At 53.3% G+C, this 22,416-nt stretch overlaps 1 protein-coding gene across 4 annotated transcripts in view; it reads right to left on the bottom strand.

Annotated features, from left to right (window-relative positions):
* RAB11FIP3 (RAB11 family interacting protein 3) overlaps window positions 1-22,416 on the bottom strand; it is a gene marked incomplete at its 5' end in the record, with an annotated part of 78,563 nt that overhangs the window by 41,085 nt on the left and 15,062 nt on the right. For all 4 annotated transcript variants that reach the window (XM_080830013.1, XM_080830012.1, XM_080830011.1 and 1 more), the window contains one exon: window positions 2,469-2,562. In XM_080830013.1, the coding sequence (XP_080686139.1) occupies window positions 2,469-2,562 (94 nt within the window). The remainder of the gene's footprint in view (window positions 1-2,468; window positions 2,563-22,416) is intronic.

Consider the following 22,416-nt stretch of genomic DNA (forward strand, 5'->3'; position numbering starts at 1 on the left):
GCGAAGGCGAATTAAAGCTGCCGGCCACTGAGGCCGCCCCCACGTCTGCGGGAGCACCCCCCCACCAGCCCCGGTGATGGAGCTCATACAGACACCCGCGGAGGGGCCCCTCCGTCAGAGGGCACACCATCAGGCTCGCACACAACACCCCCAACCAATGTCAGGGAACACAGAGATCTCACTCTCTATCACACACAAGTAGGTCTGAAATTAATGACAAAATCTGAAAAGACATTCAGAAGTTGAAAGAACTTTTAAATAATTGATTAGTCAGAAATCATAGTGGATTTTAAAACTAAGAGAAAAAAAGCATATACGGTGAGTTTCCCACAAGTTAACTGAAGGAATTTTTGGAGAACAAAGCCATCCCAAGGTCCCCGGGGGCCGCTGCAGTGGCCCAGGGAGGTCCTGAGGCACATGGCTGGGCACGGGAACGTGGTCCATTTAGGAAGCCACCAAGGACACCGGCAGTTGAGCGGAGACCAAAGTTTCCATGAAGCCACCACTAAAATCTTTGTGCAAAAGCGTGAAGGTTTGAACAACGTCACGTCTAACTGCACACCTGACCTCAGCCGGTCACCCAACGGTCAGCACATACTGCTTACACGGCTACAGACACAGGCACGTGACACTAAGCCCCCAAGGGCTCTCTTCCTCATCCCCGTGCCCACACAGCATTACCCCCACCGCCCATCCCCTGCCAGGACCCCTGCCAGGACCCCCGCCCAGAGGGTCTCCTGCCCCACCCGCTCTCCATGTCTCCCCACCAGGCCCCATCTGCCACCCTCACCACAGGCCCAGGGCCCACAGCCTCTCCAAGTTCAAGCTCGGTTATGCTCATCTCACAGGCCTCAGGGCAGGTCCACCACTTGGCCCAGACCTCACTCCAGCGGGCCCTCCCCGGCTCCTCTCCAGCCCTCCTCGGAAAGGGCTCCTGCCTGGAGCTGGCCTCCATGGCCCCCACCCACCACACCCACAGCTCCCTCCCTTGGGGCCCCTCCTCTCACTAAGAGGTGTGCTCTGGACCCAAAGGCCCACAGGGCTCCTGGGAGTGGCACTCGTATGCGTGGGCTGACTGGCTGAAAAGGCAAAGGGTAAATACAGGTCACGATACACAGAGGTATCTTGGAGCCACCCGGCCTCAGTGTTTTAGGAAACCCAGCCCCTCTGGGACACTACTGGGCAATACGGTGGACAGACAGGGGATAGACCATGGAGGCAACTCTATCAACAACTGCGGATCAGACTTCAGGTCCAAGGGCATCCTCTGAGCCGGCCACGGCGGGTCCTGCTCAGGTCTGCTCCTCCTCCTCTCACGAGTGCAGGAAGAAGGGGAGAGCCCGCCACCAGAGCCTTTCTGCCACCGTCACCCCAACACAGCAGGCTGAAGCCGGGCCACGAGAGAAGGAGGGCTCTCCAGAGCTCCGGAATTCCAAGTGAAAATGGGCGACATATGGGCAACTTGCGAGTGTAAGAAACTAAGCTTACACCCACAGAACCAGCCATCGCACCCTGTGGACAGGCCCCAAAGCCATGAAAACACGTGCCCACACAGAGACACACACAGACGTCAGGAGGGGCTGTACTCATCACAGCCCCAAGCTGGAAGCACACGGCCCAAACACGAGTGTCCGCCCCGGGCTAGAGAGCTACGTGTGCAAAACCAGGTGTGGCACTGTCCTGCCATCGAAAAGCAGACCCCGGGCCACGCAGCGCGGACGTAGCTCAGAAACACCACACGCGGGGAGCAGCTGCACGGAAGAGCGCACCTGACAGTTCCCTCTGTGGGAGCCAAGCCCGAGGGGCAAAAGTGCCTCCGGGGGACGAAAGCCAGCCCGGGGTGGAGCGAGGAGTGGGGGCCGCTGCAGGCCGCGGGGGACCGGTCCGCGGGACGGTAACACCGGCAGGGGTTTCCACGACCAGGCATGAAGAACGGCCAAAATTCAGAGTGACAAGATCTACTGAACATCCGTGCACTTACCGTAAGGAAGTTTTCACTCAAAGTAAGACCGCAAACAAACACTGAACTCAAGGTAACCACGGCCACACAGGCTGAGGCACTCGGGGTGGCACGCAGCCCGTGGCGGCGGGTGGGGGGGGGGGGCAGGCGGAGCACGGCCGGACCCGCAACCACATAGGGGAAGTGGCACACGGTCCGCGGCGTGCAGCGGCTCGCACACACGCGGTGCTGCCGCGGGGGCCTCGCGGTCCTCCGGCGCGCCTGCGGGAAGGGCCCTCGCCTTCTGACACCGCGGCCAGGAGGCTGAGTCAGCGCTGGAGGCCAGGGTGTGCGAGGAGCGAAGGACGAGAGTGCGCCCGAAACCCAGGGTCTTATAGGGGCTCGGAGGGGAAGGGAAGAGGTTACGTGCAGCCGAAAGCGCATTCCTCTGGGTGGGTGAGGGCACAGCTAAGGCGAGGCTGGAGCAGAGGATGCGAGGAGAGGGAAACACGCGGTGGGGGAGACTGACCTCCGTTCCTGATCGCGGTGATCCCTCGACAGAAGTCCTCAAAACTGATCACGCCAAGCCCACCGGGGTCCAGGTATTTCGTTAAGTCCTTCACCTGGAATTGTCAAGAGAGACGATGTTATCGAGCCTTACAAATCGGAGGACGGGTACGCTCTGCCCTCGACCCTCTCCCCACGCCCAGACGAGCAGCCTGCTTGCAAGGTACAGTACTGAGAGCAAGAGTGACCAGAAGCTCCGGCCAACGACAGGAGGCCTCCCAGGTGAGACCGGCCAACAGCACCCAGGACCATCAGTGATGGAAATAAGATCCTGCAGAGGTCAACAGCCGTGCTTCCCAAGGGAGAAGATCGGAAGTGCTGAAGGTTTAGGTATTATTCAAGCCGTTGTGAGACTATTACTAACATAGCAGAGACCCTCCCATCCACTCCCAAAGGCCTTGCAGGCTGTGCAGAATCCTTACTAAAAGTAGACCCCGAATACCAAAAATCATAAAAGTAAGACGATTCACACTTGGAATTTACAGAGAATGAAATTCTTCAGAAAGAAGATACATTTATATTTTTTTCTTTTTTTTTAAAGATTTTATTTATTTGATAGAGACACAGCGAGAGAGGGAACACAAGCAGGGGGAGTGGGAGAGGGAGAAGCAGGCGTCCTGCCGTGCAGGGAGCCCAATGCGGAGCTCAGTCCCAGGACTCTGGGATCATGACCTGAGCCAAAGGCAGATGCTTAACGACTGAGCCACCCAGGCACACCTATATTTTCAAGTATAAACTAAACTGGGTTTCATCAAAATTTACAACTTTTGCGTTTCAAAAGACACCATTAGTCAAGGGCGCCTACGTGGCTCAGTCAGTGAAGCCTCTGCCTTCAGCTCAGGTCATGATCCTAGGGTCCTGGGATTGAGCCCCATATTGGGGGAGGGTCCCTGTTCAGCAGGGAGTCTGCTTCTCCCTCTTTCTCTGTGATCTCTCTTATTCTCACTCTTTAATAAATAAATAAAATCATTTTTTAAAAAAGTCACTATTAGTAAAACAGAAAGTCAAGTCACAGACTGGAAAAAGATACTTGCAAATAATATATCTGATAAAGGACTCGTACCCAGAATGTGTAAAGAACACTTACAGTGTAGTAAGACAAACTACCATTCTTCTTTAATGGAAAGACATGGAAAGAGACATTCTACCAAATAAGACAGACACAGGTAAGCACATGAAAAGATGCTCAAGATCATGAGTCGTTAGTGAAATGCAAATTAAAACCACAATGATATCACGCACTATGAACAGCTGTATTCACAACAACCCACAATACGGGCACCCAGGGGGCTCAGTCGGGGTCTGCCTTCCACTCAGGTCCCGATCCCGGGGTCCTGGGATGGGCCCCATGTCAGGCTCCCTACTCAGTGGGGAACCCGCTTCCCCCTCAGCCCTCCCCCCAGGCTCATGCTCTCTCACCTCTCTCAAAAAATAAATAAAATCTTTGGGGCGCCTGGGTGGCTCAGTGGCTTAAGCCTTTGCCCTCAGCTCGGGTCATGAGACCAGGGTCCTGGGATCGAGCCCTGTATCGGGCTCTCTGCTCGGCAGGGAGCCTGCTTTCTCCTCTCTCTCTCTCTGCCTCTGCCTACTTGTGATCTCTGTCTGTCAAATAAATAAATAATATCTTAAAAAAAATAAAAATAAAAAAAAATAAAAGGGAATTTCAGGGGACGCCTGGGTGTCTCAGTGGCTTAGGCCTCTGCCTTCGGTTCAGGTCGTGATCTCAGGGTCCTGGGATCGAGCCCCGCATCGGGCTCTCTGCTCGGCAGGGAGCCTGCTTCCTCCTCTCTTTCTGCCTGCCTCTCTGCCTACTTGTGATCTCCGTCTTTCAAATAAATAAATAAATAAAATCTTTAAAATATATATTTAACAAAAAAATAAATGAATAAAGAGATAAAAAGGACTGAAGAGACAGTGACAGGTACTGAAAACAAAGGCGATCTAATGTAAGAGTAACAGAAGCCCCAGAGAAGAAAAATCAGAGCAAAGGTACAAAACAAATATTAAAACTCTATATAAGAAAACTTTTCTAAAATAGAATCTTCAGGGAGTGCTGAACTACCACCTCAGGTACCAACAGCTCGGGACCCCAGAAGACCCTATTCCAGGACTTACTCTGGTGAATCTCCTGGACCTTAAAGGGAAAAACCTGAATAGCTACGCGAGCTGCTGAGCAGCAACACCCAGTGACAGGGAATGTTCCAATCGCACGGTCTGGGGTGTTGCTCAGGACGGGCGCCGTTATGCCGCTGAAAGACAAAGCCACAGGCCGAAGGCCGAAGGCCGAAGCGAACGCCTGGTGACCCCGAGTGTGACCCGACGAGTCAGGATGAAGTATCGCTCGCGCAGTACTGAAGAAAACAAAGACCTTGTAACTCTGCCCAACCGACAGTGAGCACCCCGGCACCCAGGCTGGGATATTTAAGCCCCACTTCCCACGAAGAGGAACCAGGAGCCTTGGAGGCTGGCCAGGAAGCGGACGCACGGAGCCTGCACTCCCCGTCACACCTGAAAGCAAAGAAGGTGTCCAAGTCCCCTGAAGACACAGCCACTGACTCAGGAGCCAGCCCTCGGCCTTCACAGCCAGAAGGGAAGCACGAGCACGGTGAGAATGGTAGCTCGGGACGGAGACAGCTCTAACGCGCCGTAACCCGCAAAGGCGCACGGGGGAAAGGGACCGGCGTCGCTGGAGGACCCTAGTGCGAGCGAGAAACAAAGGGAAAGAATCAAGCGGCTCGCCCGCCTCTCCCCTACAAACTGTAGCTCAGTTTCTCTCTATACAGCACGTCAGCGGGGCACCTCGGGCGGCTCAGTCGTTGGGCATCCGCCTTCAGCTCGGGTCATGGTCCCGGGGTCCCGGGTCGGGCCCCGCACCGGCCTCCCTGTCCCTCTGCCCCTGCTTGTGTTCCCTCTCTCACGGTGTCTCTGCCAAATAAATAAATGACATCTTAAAGGAAGAAAACCAGAGCATCTCCGCTAATGAGCGCGAGAGGGCGAAGGACCAAAACGCCACCCCTGCGGATGCTCAACGCAGTAGTGCGCAGAACCAGGGACACTCCGCACCGCCTAAAACCACGAAGACAGACCACGCGACGCCACGCATCTCCTGACGAAAGCACGCACCACCGCCTAAATCCAGCCTGCACCTAACTACCAACGTACAGAAATACAGTGATCAGAGCGACACGTTTCAACAGCATCACGTGGCTGTAACCAGCAAGCCCACTCCGTGAGGACCCCGACAGAGAAGCTGCTGCTGTTTCCAAGGGAAAAAAGACGGAGAGGAAGCCCTCACCGTGAGACGGAAGACGCACCAATCTGGGGCCATGTAAGGGGTTTTTGGATCCTGATTCAAATAAACTGTTGTTTTAAATCCTATTTACCAAATAATTAGAAATGTGAATACTGATCCTAGATACTGAATACTATATGATACTAAAACAATTTTTACAGGTGTGACAATGGTATTTTAGTAATTTTTTCATATACTCACTGAAGTATGTGGAGATACTTCGAACGCTGGGGACTAAGGGACATCCAGGGCTACACACATGTGGCCGACTGGCCATGACTGACCGTTGCTGAGGCGGGGGTGGGGTAGTGGGGAGACATCGCACCCCTCTAGCTACCTTCGTATAGGCTTGGACTCTTCCATAACGAAAATTTGAGAGAGAGAGAGAAGACAAGAGAGCAAAGCAAGCAAGAGAGGACCAGCGCTGGAGGGCAGTGAGGAAAAAGGATAAGGCACTTGGCCCGAAGACAGCTCGCCTCGGACCACAGAAGCAGGCCAGAACCATCCAGGAAAGCCAGAGGACAGGAGGGGAGGCCATGCAAATACTTGAGGATGAGGTGTAGATAAGATATTTTAAAGGCAGAGAAGCAGGGCTCAGGCTACAGTGCGCACGAGCCCCTGGCCAAGCTGGCCAAATTTGTTCCTCCACACCACCCACCAGCGTCTCTCAGGGCCTCCTCTGCAGTGGGCAGGCGGGCAGGCCGCCACGTTCAGCCCTTGCGCCACTAGTTGGGTAACATAAACTCACACTGGAATAGGACCAGCTCGAGTGGACCGACCCTAACAGTCCAGGGCCCTCAAGCCACAGACTGCGTCTCCCTCTTCTCCCTCCACTATGTGGGGAAGAGGGTGGCCACTGTCCTTCCACCTCAGGGCCCTACATGCTGCTGAGATACGGGGCCTGGGAGTCCATTCATCCGCTGACTTCTTGAGACAACTGATTTGGAATCATTGACAAAATGCCTCCTTCCGTATCTCACAAAAACCCTTCTTCCTAAAGCACATGATCTCTAGTGAGAAGCTCACTGGAAACCTGAACGGCTACCTAACCTGGAATCCACGCGGGCCATTCTGTCCTGAAGACGCCTGAGAATTCTGGGGCACCTGTCTGGCTCCAGCAGCAGAGCATGTGACTCTTGATCTCAGAGTCACGAGTTCAAGCCCTACAGTGGGCATAAGTTTTACTTCACAAAAAAAAAAAAAAAAATTCTAAGAATTTCAACAATGAAGCTACTGATTGAACACAAAGTACCAAGTTGTCCATTCTGAAACATTAACCCAAAGCTTTTTAAACAAATCATTAACTAGTAGGCCTTTATACAAGTTACCATGTTAGAAGATGAATCAAAGTACATACATTTTTTAAAGTGCACTTTAACTATACCTTCTTTTTTTTTTTTAATTTTTTTAAAAAGACTTATTTATTTGACAGAGAGATCACAAGTAGGCAGAGAGGCAGGCAGAGAGAGAGGAGGAAGCAGGCTCCCCGCGGAGCAGAGAGCCCGACGCGGGGCTCGATCCCAGGACCCTGAGACCATGACCTGAGGCGAAGGCAGAGGCTCAACCCACGGAGCCCCCCAGGCACCCCTCACTATACCTTCTTTGTAGTCTGGAGAGTACACCGACTTCCATAGAGCTGATGACTGGGGATGATTCTAATTCTCTAAACTCAAAGGACTCCATTCAGAGGATTCCAAAAAAAAACCAACCAAACAAGGAGACTGTGAAAAATAAGGACCCGCCCTTCCCTGCACAATCCAGCAGGGCCAGGAGAGCAGCGAGTTACGGGACCCAGACCAGAATGGTCCAAGCCAGCCAGCTCCCTCTCCGGACTGCTAGCAGCCACAGCCAGAGCGGGCTCCTACAGCATTCTTCTCAGACAATTGCGAACACATCACCCTGCTTCTGCTACAGATGTGGAGGCACAGAGGGGAGAGAAGAGAGCAGAGCAAGCCTGCTAACCACAGTGCCGGCCACTGAAGAGGCAGCTCTCGGAGAAACCGAGCTGAAGGCCCAGCCCTCCACGGGAGAAGCTGCCGTCTGTGCGTCTTATGCCACCGCCACACACCAACTGTGACGTGCTCAACAAAGCTTGTCTCATCACAAGTCATGGTGACCCCATCAAGCCCCTCAAACACGTCTACAGGACACCCCAGCCAATGAAAGCAGAGGACGCCATCCTTGTCAGTGCATACGCACATCGACCAAGAGACCACATTCTGAAACATGAGACGAGTTCCAAGAGGTATAAGGGGACTCAAGTCAACATCATTAGTCATTAGGGAAGAGCCAACTAACCCCTCAATGAGAGGCCTATCTCTTCGAGCGGCTGAAGTTAAAAAGACTGGCCAAAGGGCACCGGGGGGCTCACTCCTTGAGTGTCTCCCTTCGGCTCCCGTCGTGATCCTGGGATCCCAGGATGGAGGGGAAGGCTCCCTGCTCAGCGGGGAGTCTGCTTCTCCCTCTCCCCCTCCTTGTCCGTGCTCTCTCTCACTCACTCTCTCCCTCTCAAATACATGAATCTTAAAAAAAAAAAAAAAGTACCGAAATACTTATATTTATGAATAAAGCGATACCAAGTCTGGGATTTCCATGGAAACATTGGCGGGGCAACGGGGCTGCTGGAAGCTGACAGTTTAGCAGAGCAAGGGGCACACACAGGCATACTACCTTCCTGTACCTATTTTCATATATGCTTGAAATTTCCCATAATTTTTTTTTCTTAAAGATTTTATTTATTTGACAGGCAGAGATCACAAGTAGGCAGAGAGGCGGGCAGAGAGAGAGGAGGAAGCAGGCCCCCCACTGAGCAGAGAGCCCGATGCGGGGCTCGATCCCAGGACCCCAAGACCATGACCCGAGCTGAAGGCAGAGGCTTAACCCACTGAGCTGCCCAGGCGCCCCATGATAAGATTTTTTAAGTGTAGGATTATATGCCTTAATAAAGCAAAAAATAAGGGCACAAAAAAGCAAAAAATGGGTGTGCAAGTTCAAATCTGCCATGCATCTGCCCTTTTCTATTAGATTACTGAAATGATGGAAATGTGTACGTCAGATAAGCTCTTTCTTGCAAATCGAAGTGTTTAAAGTAGGCTCCGGTCTACAGCCACACCATCCTGAATGCATGTGACCTCGTCTAAAGCAGGCTCCACATCCAGCATGGGGCCTAACTCGGGGCTTGAACTCATGACCCTGAGATCAAGACCTGAGCTGAGATCAAGAGTCGGACGCTCAACCAAATGACCGATCCAGGCCCCAAAACATAAGCACTCCTGGTTGACAGAACATTTTAATGGACTAAATGGTTTGAAAAAAGCCTCAGGTATATAACACTAAAGCCTTTTTGGGCACCTGGGTGGCTCAGGTCATGCTCTCAGGGTCCTGGGATCCAGCCCTGCATGGAGCCCCAGGCTCAGCTGGGGGTGGGCCTAAACAGCCTCTCCCCCGCCCCTCCCACCACACATGTGCACGGGCACTCTCTCACTCAAGTAAATAAATCCATCTTTAAAAAATAAATAAATAAAGCCTTTTGATTATCCTAAAATCCCAGATCTACGTTACTTCGAAGTCTCCCTGCCATTGTATAATGTATTAATAGTCAGCTTTTCAGGAGAGGAAAAACGTCATCCAAGGAGGGAAACCGCTTCTGATGTGGCATAGAAACCTTTTATTCAATTCAGGCAAGCAGCAGGAAAGAGAAGTGGACGGGCCATTTCTGCTTCCCAGCATCACTTTTCCAGGAATCACTCCCATTCTAAGGGCCCAGCCAGAGACAATCTGCCACCTCTCAGGTTTACTCCCAAGCCTGTCCCGGGCTCCTGAGGACCCCCGGCACTCCTCACCACACGTCTGTCCCCACACCTGCGGGAGCAGACCGGATAGGTACAGGTCAAAGGAACTGCACCTCTTACGCACTGAACAGAAGAAGAAAGACTGTGAGTATGCCACGTTTGGGGGAGGCAGTGGGACCATAATCCAAAATTTCAGCACTATGTTGATCTTCCTTATCAAACAGTATTTCCTACAGGAATCTTACTGATCACACAGTACTTACCGGAATGTCAGACAAAAATCCAAGTGTGGGTTTAGAAATCATGTGATGCAGTAAGACAGACCCATCAGAAGCAAGAGGTGTGAACACAGATGCACGGAGGAGGGACAAGCAGATGACAGAGGCGTGCGTCTTTCCTGATGCAAACGGTGCCCACAGGCAGGGACGCTGCTCCCCTCCATCGTGGAAAGCGACCGACACTATCAGACAGAGGTATTCCGCGCACAGCTGAATTACCAGTAAAAATTCTTTCCCTGATACTCCCCTGAAAATAAGTTTCAAATCCCATAAGCAGCAGGAAGCAACAAGTCAATTACTAAAGGTTAAACTCTGAAGAAGCTGAACTCTTGATATTAATAATTATAAAGAGAGACGCCTGGGTGGTTCAGTCACTGAGCATCTCCCATCAGCTCAGGTCATGATCCCGGGGTCCTGGGATTGAGAGTCCTGAGTCTGGCTCCCTGCTCAGCGGGAAGCCTGCTTCTCCCTCTCCCACTCCCCCAGCATGTGTTCCCTTTCTCCCTGTGTTTCTCTCTGTCCAATAAATAAAATCTTAAAATAACAATAATAATTATAAATATACAGATATGTGCTTGAGACGGGGGATTTTGCTAGTTGGTTCTAAGATTTCAACAGCTATACTGAGGGATTCTTAGAAATAAAGGATGCTTGAGAAACTATTTTAGGGATATGCCAAACATATAAAAGTTGGAAAAGTTGTGTGCTCAGGGCAGTGGGCACTGGTTTGAGTTCTTAGATTTGCAAACAAAAACAAAAAAGTAACAACAAAAAGAAAAACAAGAAAAGTAACAACTCGGTGACTTTGTTGTAGACACACAGGGCAGGTGATTCCAGCGCCCTCTGAAACAGCGATGGTACAGTATCTGTACCAGTGGAGACAAACCCGACCAAGAGCTTCCTGGCTGTTACATTCCTAAGCCTGCAGGACAGTGTCGCACCGCGGCTCTGGGACCTTGGGCACAGAGCACCAGAGAGAACTTTTTAACCCTCTTAGGTCTGCTTTGCACCAACTACCATGGCAAGTAACTTCTTCAGAGATAGTGCCTGGCAATTTATGCTTAAAGATCTGGTTCATAGACTTCTCCAAATGAGTAGAAATACTTAAAAAAAAACAAACTGGCCAGCTGTGTGAACATGAGGTAAAGACTCACTGTCTCCCTATCACCTAAGCCACTTTGGAATTACTGGGTCCTGCTGGGGAGAAACGATGTCATTTGAATAAACCTAATGTCTAATTTGGGGCAACTTAAAAGGCAAGGCATATTTACTTCTTCTTCTTCTTCTTTTTTTTTTTTTTAAAGATTTTATTTATTTGAGAGAGAGAGAGAGAGAACGAGCAGGGAAAGGGGCAGTGGGAGAGGGAGAAGCAGACTCCCCGCTGGGCAGGAGGCCCGATGTGGGACTCGATCCCAGGACCCCAGGACCATATCCTGAGCCAAAGGCAGACGCTTAACCAACAGCGTCACCCAGGCGCCCCCTTAGAAGCCCTCCGTCTGCTCCTCATCTGCCAGTGGTCTGGGAGGGACCACTGCCTCCGCGTCTAATGAACGGGCTCCCGGTGCTACTTCTTGGCTCTTCAAACGTACCTGCTGCGTTTCAGCCTTCTGTGGAAAGACAGGAGAATTCAGCACTCTCACTCCCAGGTCCGACGAGGTCTTCGGTATTTACGTCACCAACTACGTCCATATTTCTCGCTGCTGACCCACACTGAAGCCGCAGGAACACCTCTCTTACGTCATTCTTTCTTCGACTCGGCAATTCCCTTGCTTTTTGTTGCCTTTGTTTTCAGCACACGACGGCTCTAACCCCTGCACAGGTCTGTGCACCTCCTTCACAGCATTCCCCCCAGGATCTAACTCCTAGGTGTCTCCCCACGAGGGCCCCAGGCACCTCATGCCTCTACTACCTCCCTTCATCCTCCTTGCTCAGAGCAACCTCGGAACCTTCCCGAGAAAGGGCGCCGGGTGTGCACCGAGTGCCTTCTTGTCCGAAACGCCTGCGCTCTTCCCTCTCCCAGACCCGTGCGGCTGGAGGTGGGAGACAGTTCCCGCGTGCAGGGAAGGCTGAGGCCGCAGCGCCTGCCGCACCTGTCCTACGGCCCCGTGGAGGGTCTGTGCTAATCTCCGCGCGCCGCTGGGCACTCCCGCATGCAGGAACTGCTGTGTGCCGGGGGTACTCTCTCCTCTCCTCGCTGGTCCGACCACAGGAAGAGCCCTTTCAACTAGAGATAGAGTCCCCAGGCTCTGGACGTCCTCAGGAAGGAGCCTTTGACACCATCTCTGTCCCCATCCCTGGCACATCGGTCAGGTGCTAGGCCTCATTCATCATTACTCCTGTACTTTCCTTTTGTTTCTTATTCTCTCTGATTTTTAAAGAACTTTCAGGGTGGGGAGGCACCTGGCTAACTCAGTGGAAAGAGCATTGGACTCTTGATCTTGATCTCAGGGGCTGTGATCTTAGGGGTCTACACACTGGGTGTAGAGGTTACGGAAATAAATAAATAAGCTTTAGGAAAAAAACAAAGAACTTTTTGGGATATATATATATATATATATTTTTTTTTTTTAAAGATTCCATTCATTTATTTGACAGAGAGAGAGAAAGCATAAGCAGGGGGAGCAGCAGGCAGAGGGAGAGAGGAAGTAGCAGGCTTCCCACTGAGTAGGGAGCCCGATGGGGGGCTCAATCCCCGGACACTGGGATCACGACCTGAGCCGAAGGCAGAGGCTTAGTGACTGAGCCACCCAGGTGCCCCTCTGGGATATATTCTTGACTTGATCTTTCAACCTTTCAACCGGATGATTTTATTCTTAACTTCTCAGGGTACATTTTAGTTCTCTGAATGTGATGTCTTCTTTAACCTGACAACATAAATCCAGTTTTATTTTCCAAGTTCTCTCCTGCTCTCTGCACTGACTCTGTGCCCTTCAGGTGCCTTCTGCTTTGCTTTTCTTTCTTCTTTATTTTTGGTTACGATCTTTCCCTTTCTTGTTAGAAGCTTTCCTCAACTACCTGAGGTCCCTGCCCGTCCCATTTTACTTAAAAGTGGTCCCTGAAAAGCGGACAGGAGCTTTAGCCTGATCCGCACAGTGGGCTCCGGGACTGGAGGCCGTACCGCAGGCGCTGCACGCTGCAGCGTGACTGTGTCGCCAGCTGGTTCAAGCCTGGACACCTACCTTGGCGGCATGACCCCGGGAGGGCTTTTGAGTATGTCAGGAGAGCTGTGTATGGCCAGCATGGTGGGCCCATTACTTTGTGCACACGTTAGCTGGAGCGGACAGCTGGCTGTGGAGGGGTGAGCTGTCATGGTGTGGGACAGGGCCAGGTGCAGGTGGCTGGACCTGAGAGGAGCCACGAGGACTCAAGGGCTGTCGCCTGCCAACGAGCAGCGAGAAAACAGGGATCTCAGCCCCATAACCACAAGAAACTGAGCCCTGGCAACCACCTGGGCAAGTGTGGTAGAGAACCCTGAGCTTCAGGTAGACAGAGGCGGAGACCCCACGCAGAAGAAACGGGGCGGGGTCCCAGGCAGAGCATACAGCCAGCGGAAAGGGCTGAGGAACAGGTGTACCCACAGTATGTAGGGACCCTCGAGGGGGCCGGGGCTGCGGCAGAACGGGCGAGGGGGTCAGCAGAAGGAAGTGAGGTCAGAGTGTCCTGGGCAAGCCCTGTGAGCAGGCGCTACCGGCTTAGCTGCCCGTTAAGAAAAAGCTGGAGGGTGGGCCGGTGGCAGCAAGAGCGTAAGGGTGCGCCCACAAGCAGGCAGTTAACAGAGGAGGCCCGAGAAATGCTCAGACTCTGATGCGCCCTGATGGAGGGCCATCGGGGTCTCCTGAGGGATCAGATGTAAGGTGAGAGGAAGAGGCCCGGCCCACGTTCCTGGCAGGGTGGGACTAGCCACTAAAATCACCTAGTAGATACGTGATCGCTGAGGGTTGCTGACAGCATACTGATTCGGACTAGGTTAAAACTGTAAGTTAATTAGGACTCTGGTTTTGTTCATCTCTCATATAAACAATAATTGAAGGGGGGTGTGTCAGGTGGCTCAGTAGGTTAAGCATCTGCCTCTGGCTCAGGTCATGATCTCAGGGTCCTGGGATGGAGACCCATGTTGGGAATCCCTGCCCATCGGGGAGCCTGCTTCTCCCCAACCCCCGCCTCTGCCTCTCCCCACCACTCCTGTGCACTCCCTCGCTCCCTGCTCTCTCAAATAAGATATTATAAAATAAAATAAAATAAACAACAATAATAATTAAGAGTCTAAAAGTATGAAGGTTCAGTGTTAAATGAGATTTTTGTTTTCTCATTTGCATGTTTTTATTTAAACGAACATTATCTGCCATTTTTTTCTTTTAAAATTTATTATTGCTTTAAAGGCAATACCAACCAATGAGAACAGGTTCTTTTTTCTTTTTTAAGATTTTATTTATTGGGGCGCCTGGGTGGCTCAGGTTAAAGCCTCTGCCTTCGGCTCAGGTCCTGATCCCAGGGTCCTGGGATCGAGCCTCGCATCGGGCTCTCTGCTCAGTGGGGAGCCTGCTTCCTCCTCTCTCTCTGCCTGCCTCTCTGCCTACTTGTGATCTGTCTGTCAAGTAAATAAATTTTTTTTTCAAGTAAATAAATTTTTAAAAAATTTAAAAAAAAAAAGATTTTATTTATTCAGGGGTGCCTGGGTGGCTCAGTCGGTTAAGCGACTGACTTCGGCTCATGCCATGACCCGGCTCATGCTCATGGGTCCTTGGATCGAGATCCACATAGGGCTCCCAGCCCCACAGGGAGTCTGCTCCTCCCTCTGACCTTCTGCCCTCTCATGCTCTCTCTCTCTGTGTCAAATAAATAAATAACTCTAAATAAATAAGTGCAACTCTCTCTCTGTGTGTCAAAAAATAAATAAAATCTAAAATATATATATATATATATATAGTATTTATTTAAGTAATCTCCACACCCAGCACGGGGCTCCAACTTACAATCCAGATCAGGAGCTGCACACTCTTCTGACCAAACCATCTTGGTGCCCTTGTTGAGAACAGGGTCTTGAGTCACACATTACAAATGCTAAGATTCCTCCTATTAGAAAGTTCTTTGGTAAAAGAGAAAGTCAAACACTCTCTAAGTGCTGAGTAAGCCTCACTAATTGGTAGTACGTCTTCTGAAATGCATAAGTGGGCTCCTTCATGGGGGTTTTTAAAAATAAAATCACCAAGAGGAAAGTGGCCTTTCTCTCCTCATCAGCCAGAGTGAACCCCGCTGATAAGGAAGAACTCTCACAAAAGGGCTTTTTGTTTCCTACAGCAAAAAACTCCAGCCTTGTATTTCCTGGGTTCTAGCAGCATAAACCAACACAGCACACGTGGGAATGAAACGACACTGCAAACACGCAGAGGGAGCCTGGCGAGAATGGGAGGCCGGACGCTTGCACGGCTCATCTCAGAATCACACCCACAAGAGACCGTGCCCCTGTCCCTTCGTCCAGAAAGCCACCCGACGAAGCAGCCGGGCAGAGCAGAGGGTTGCCCGTGGGGGCTGCCCTGGGAACCCAAGCACGGAGGCAAAATGCCGTCCACCAAGCACATGTGGGCGCCTTCCAGCAGCTCGGCAGAAAGGACCGCTCCGGCCGCGGGAATCCGGGGAAGCGTCCCAACACGTCGCGTGCGCAGAACCGAGCGGAAGAGCGGCTCCTGCACAGAGCCCAGCCTTCTGGAGCACGAGCAAAGGCTCCAGAATGAGAGGAGAGAAAACGCTTTCTTTATTCAAAGCACGTGTACCCGCACCCATCCTGTTCCCGCCCCCACCCCCCCACCCGGGTCTCCTGGAGAAAAGCTAGACAGGGGACGGGACCCAGTGAGGCGCCCTCTCCAGAGACGTTTCAGGTCCAAACAGCCTCTCCCCCGAGCCGTCTCTGTGGCCTCCTCCGAGCTGTTGGTCAAACAAGCCTCCTGGTCTGAGGTTACAGTCCTCACCCACGACCCGGCATTCCCCGAGACCCGCCAGAGAGAGGCCCCCACCCCTGCTCCGGGCTCCGGTGCTCCCACCTGCTCGGGAGGGCAGGTGCTCCACAGCCAAGCTCTCAAGCTCACAGAGGGGACGCTCCGAGCGCTCCTCCGGCTCCCGCCCCCAGCAGCACAGCTGGGCCTCTCAGTCTACAGCATCTTGGGCAATCCTGAGTGCGGCCAAGGCTGGAAACTCCAGGAGTGACACCGCAGCCCCACCTGGGGTTCTGGTCCACCCAGGACTTGCTGGGACGCGAGCCTGCGGCTGACACCTAGCACTGAGTTTTAACAAGCATCCGGACGGCCCGGGCCTCCGGAGCCTGAGAGAGGGGCGGAGGCCCGGTCCGGGAGGGCGCCGTGGGGTGAGACAGGGCACAGGGCTAAAGGAGCCGAAGCCTGGCTCACCCCCTGCCGCCCCCGAACTGCCCCCCCGACAGACCAGCAGGACTATGAACCCATTTCCACACAGCAGGGTCACGCGGGGAGCCTGCTCTTCCAGACTGTGCACTGGAGCCTGCATTCTTTCCTCTTCGAGCACACGTCAGAACCACATGCCTGCTGACCGAAGACGGTGTTACTCCACCGGGAAGAGGGGACGGGGCCTGGGTGTGCGCGGGCAGGCGCCTGTCTGCCCAACACAGGACGCCGGAGCCACGCGGGGCCAAGTGCTCCAGGCTGGGCACTGACCAAGTCCCAGCTCACACGGGGGCTCCTGTACCTGCAATCAATCTGTAGTGGAAACCAGAGTGTCAGGAATAAAGGATTATTTTTATTACTATCACCAGACATTTCATATACGTCATTTATTCTGTCACTGGTCGACACGTGGGCTTTTAAATTAATCAGCAGCATTTTACTGGGGGGTGGACAGGCAGAAAGCTAGATTCATCCCAACTGAGAACACGCTCCCGTCGCCAGTTGAGACTGGAGAAGATCTCGTGTCCTGTGCTAGGCACTCTAGAACATCTGTTTTTTAATAATGGACGAACAAATATGACTTTGGCTACGAAGAGGATCTTCCTCCGCTCTAAAGGAGCCTGGACCAGGAAGACAGTGGCTGGGTGTGGCCGGAGTGCCCGCTCTTGCCTCCTCCGGCCCTGCCGCACCTGGCAGCTCTCCAGCTGTGCCACCAAGGGACACAAGGGAGCCTCCTTCCCCATCAACAGACAGCTTCCCCTGGGTGGCTGGTCTCAGGCCCTGACACCCCCAGATTCAGCACAGCGCCTCTGCAGAAGGCGGTCTCTCTTCCATTAGAAGAGACGGGTCTTCTGAAAGTCTTGGTGAGGAAGGCGCATCTTTGACCCGAGAGACAACGAACGTGCAGGATCCTGGAGGCAAAGCTCTCTGTGGGCAGAGAGCCATCATGATGCCAGCCAGGCCTACAGAGAACAGCAATGTTCTGTGGTGCTGGGAAAAGGAGGCAGGAGGGAGGAGGAAGGGGGAGGAAGAGGGAGGAAGGAGGAAGAAGGAGGGAGGGGGGAGGGGGTAAGAAGGAGAAAGAAGGGAGGAAGGTGAGGAAGGGAGAGGAAGAGAAAGGAAGGAGGAGGAGGAGGGGGGAGGGAAGGGAGGAGGGGGGAGGAAGGCAGAGGAAGGGGGGCGGAAAGGGAGAGGAAGGGGGAGGAAGCTGCCCGGCCGACCTCCCCTGTGCCTCTGATTCTCACGGGATGGCACTTCACCCCCAAGGTGGCAACCGGCCCAAGTGTTTTACGGCACTTAGTCAGTCTTCAGTAAGAAGAAAACGTGCACAGAAACTTACAGTCTAAAAACATTTTCCAATGTTGGAACCCATCTACGAGCTCGCCATGTCACGCAATAACATACAGGAGCAACACACTAGAACAACATACAACACACAACCAAGTAAACGTACCGTGTTTTCACAACATGCCTCTATTTAGGGAATCAGAGGGTAACGGTGAACGTGCTACTCACACCTACAGAAACAGGAACATGAGATTCCTGCGAAGTAGAATAAACGTCTTTCACACAGTAACAATCACATACACAACAACAAAAGGGAAAACAGAGTTTGATCTGTTCAGAGGGCCCTAGATAACCAGACATGGCAAAAACGAACATGCAAAACCACAGATAAGAAACAGAGCCCCCCTGGGGCGCCTGGATGGCTCAGTGGGTTAAAGCCTCTGCCTTCGGTTCGGGTCATGATCCCAGGGTCCTGGGATCGAGCCCCGCATCGGGCTCTCTGCTCAGCGGGGAGCCTGCTTCCCCCTCTCTCTCTCTGCCGGCCTCTCTGCCTACTTGTAATCTCTCTCTCTCTCTCTGTCAAATAAATAAATAAAATCTTTAAAAAAAAAAAAAAAAAAAAAAAAAAAAAAAAGAAACAGAGCCCCCTTTAAAAGACAGAAGTATTGACTCCTTGTACCCCAATTCCAACAGCCCACAAACCATCGACTCCTAGGAACGGGGCAATGTGTTTCCTCATTTCTTCCGGCAGCTCCGCACAAGGCCGGCACAGAACTTAGGACAGAGTGGGCAACCTGCAGGGCCCACGGCTTCCAGGAACCCCACGTCACCCTAGGGCCAAGTCCTGGGGTCACGAGCCACAGACACATGTGCAGTCCGTTCTAAAGTTCCCCTGGGGTGTCCGAAAGGGGGTTAAAGTCCAAGGAGCACGGCTCTGCGGACAGTGAGCCCTCAATCGCGCTGACTTAGTCTTCAAAGAGCACGCTCCCAGGGACACGTGCTCAGTCGGGGAGCACGCAACTCCTGATCTCGGGCTACACCTCCGAGCCCCATGATGGGTGCAGAGATGACTAAAAAAACAATGGTCAGGGGCGCCTGGGTGGCTCAGTGGGTTAAGCCTCTGCCTTCGGCTCGGTCATGATCTCAGGGTCCTGGGGTCGAGCCCCGGATCCGGCTCTGCTCAGCGGGGAGCCTGCTTCCCTTCCTCTCTCTGTCTACTTGTGATCTCTGTCTGCCAAATGAATAAGTAAAATCTTTAAAAAAATAAAAATAAAATAAACAATGGTCAGTAAACTTAAATATACATGTACGTGTATGTATATGTAAATAAGTAAATAAATAAACAGCAGTCCCCAGATGTCAGGAAGGGTTTACTGCTCAAAACCACCTGTGAAGCAGGCTCCCCTAGGGTCCTCATTTAGAGAGAGGCCCAGAGGGCCCCCAGCCTGTCTTAAAATAACCACCACCCTCTGTCCTTCTGCCTTCCACCCCTCGTTCTCCTCTGCACGCCCCACGCCTCCCACTGGACTTGACACTGGTGTTCTCCCCAGGTCTGCACCACTGGTCACTGTCGGTTGGTTCCCACAGGCCTCAACCCTTCCTTTACTCATTTAGTTCAGCAAGTATCTAGGAGCACCACGACACGCCAGGCCTGCTGGGCACCTTCCCCACACGGGCAGGAATGGAGACAGAGACGACAAATAGGATAAGTAAAACACGGGCAGGCGCTGTGAGACATGCTAAGTGCTAAGGAAAAGAGTAAAACGGGGCGAGGGAGACTGAGACCCCGCAGGGAACGCTGCGCGTCCCTCACAGTCCCCCGCAATGCTGCTGCTGCAGCAGCCGGCTCAAGCCACCTGTGATGCCTCCGCTTGCCCAACCCCGCAGCCCCACACAAACACGGCTAACGAAGGGCTCTTCTTAAACAGGGACATGGGGAAAAGGTCCTCTTTCTGCCTGGGGACACTGGCTGCCACAGCCAGGACCATGAAGAGAATGGCATCGTGCAGAGCAGAATAGATGGGGCCAGACCCGAACCGTGCTGTCAGGAGGCACCCACCTAGGGCGTGTCCTGTGTGAGATGACACCTGTCCTTTATTCCTGGAGCCACAGACCGTTCGGCTCTCACTGCTCAACTCAGGCTGTATCTCCAGCCCCTGGCCCAGAGGGCACTGCGCATCCCACGCTGTGTTCAGAAATAGGGCTCCTGCCTCCCCACTGCTTCCTCCTGTCCCCACAAAGCCCAGGCCCTCCTGCCTCTCCCACACCTACATTCAGCCCGGAGGTCACTCCATCTCTGCCCCCCCAGGGCCTGTGTCTCTAGCGCCTGCACTCCACCTCCTCCAGCCTCGGCCAACCCCTGCGCTGGCCTCCTGACTGCTCTCCCCATCCGCTCCTGCCCTCTCCCCAGGGGCCCTCTTTCTAAACAAGAGATCGAATCACCTACCCCTCGACTTAACCCCTTTAAGGCCTTCCAGAGACTCTGGGACTGCAGACACCTGCCCCTCCAGCTCGGTGCCCTCTCTCCTCCCACTCAAGACTCTCCCCACGGCTCCCCACGGCACCTCCCCCTGGGACCCTCCCTCCTGTCCCAGCCCTTGCTTCACTAAGCCCACTCAGCTTCAGAATGTGGGCCTAGAAGTTACAGAAGAGGAGAGAAGAACCTTCCCTGAGGGAAACTTCCCTAACTAGGTCGGGTTCCCTGTTACACAACCTCAAATAATCTCTGCTTTCCTTTCACAGCGTTTTATCAGCTGGCAGTGCTGGCAAATGCCTGTTTAATACCTTAAGAAAGGACAGAAAATGTGCCAGTCTTGCTTATCATCTGTCCCCAGCACCGAGGACACCGGCTGGCCCGTGGAAGATACTCAAAAGCCCACTGGCCGGGTGGCAAGAGGCTGAGCCAGAAACGAAGCCCAGTCCTGTGTGACTCCAAGGCTCCAACCACATGCAGTCGAGGGCGGGACAAAGACCCTTCCGAAACCGAACACGGCAGAGCACGCGGCCAGCGACACTCGGCCAGCATGCCATGGGCCACAGACCGTATTCCTCAAAGAGCAGCTCACGGGCACCCAGCTCCCCGGCACCATGAGTGTGATGAGTGCGACCACCCCGGGCCACACTGGCCCCTGCAATCCACAAGGGCAGGAGACGCAGGCCACACGGCAGCTTCTCAGCTTTCAGGGGCCACCCTCTAGGGGAGTAACCAGAAGCTTCTGCCGAAACAGGTGAGTGATTTCCAGAAGCCCAGCCAAGGATGCTCTGCCTCGTCCCTCTATTACCTACTCGGGGTGCCACAGAAAAGCTCTGAAATGCTAAGAAACCCTGACTCAACTCCTAAATATCTACAATTCCAAAGCCCAAGGCAATAACCTCACTTTTCCCAGCACAAAAATTAAGCCTTGCCGGAAGTCAGGCATGTGGAAAGTAATCTGCAGAGCCGGAGGTGTAACGGCACTACTCCTAGCAGAGAAAAACGAAAAACAGATGCCTAGTACGGCCACGCCGCGGAAGATTCCAGGGTTGCAAAAACCTTATCTACACGGATGTTGTCAAAATACGAAAACTTACACACACAAAATGCAAGATAAGGCAAGTTAAACCAAGTCATGTGTTGACACAGATTTCCCACAGTCAGTATTTGGGGGAGAAGGGAAGGGGGTGGCAGTGTGTGTCCAGACCTGTCCCCGACTGTGCGATGCTAACAAGTCCTGCTCCACTCACCACACAGGACAATGGCGAGGCCAGTGAGAGAAGCACCAAGTCTGTTCTGACAGACGCCTGTGCCGGACGTGGGGGACAGCGAGGGGCTCAAACAGAGCCCAGTGCGGTGAAGACCCAGCTGCTCTCCACCCCCTCCTGGAACTCCACAGGAGGAACACTGCTCTGCTCGAGGCAAGGCCCCGACAATCCGGAGAGGCACGGGGCGCATAAGACACTCACTCAGAGTAAAGAACAGAGGATGTAATGGCCGCCAAGGGAATGCCAGATGACCGGCCCGGGAAGTGAGGGCGGCAGCAGTGTCCTACCTGGAAAGAAAGGCCTGGGTGAGGATCTGACATGGACCTGAGGCAGGGGGCCGAGTCAGGGCAGACCAGCAGAGGCGCTCCCGAAGCAGGACAGCGGCCCAGCGGCGGGGAGATGAGCCCCGGCACGAGAACCGGAGCCGGGACACAACCGGGAAGTTCCCGAGCGCGTAGAAGACTAAACCAGTGAAAAGGTCCCGCGGCTCCAGGAAAAGCCCGAGGCTGCGTGAGAGAGGAAAGGTAACCGCAGCACGCTCCCAGGGCCAGCTGGGAAGGGTATCTGCGATCAGGACCGACGCAGAAGGCCTGTCTCAGCCAGACCAGGGCCAGCTACACGGGAGAATGGAGGAGGCGGGAGGAAAGCACGTGGGTGCACCTTCCACAGGAGAGGGTCCAGAGGAAGTCCCTAAAGCTGGAGAAAACAGCCAGAGAAGGCAAGAGCCAGACGGGGAGACAGGGCCGTGAGGGGACCACGGCACGCACTGCACCATCGGACGGCGGAAGCTCCCCACAGCAACAGTACGACTAAAATGAAAGATAAAATTCCAGGACCAAACAGCAGCGGAGCCGGCTGGGGCTACCGAGCAGCAGGCTGTGTCAGGAAGAACGGGCCAGGGCACCTGGGGGCTCAGTCAGTGAGGCGTCCGCCTTCCGCTCAGGCCGTGGTCCCGGGGTCCTGGCACTGAGTCCCACATCGGGCTCCCTGCTCAGCGGGGAGCCTGCTTCTCCCCTCCCGCCCCGCTGTCCGTGCCTACTCTTTCTCTTTCTCTCAAATAAATAAATAAAATCTTAAAAAAAAAAAAAAAAAAGGAAGAATGGACAAG

This window comes from Martes martes, assembly GCF_963455335.1.
Source record: "Martes martes genome assembly, chromosome: 18".
Lineage (NCBI taxonomy): Eukaryota > Metazoa > Chordata > Mammalia > Carnivora > Mustelidae > Martes > Martes martes.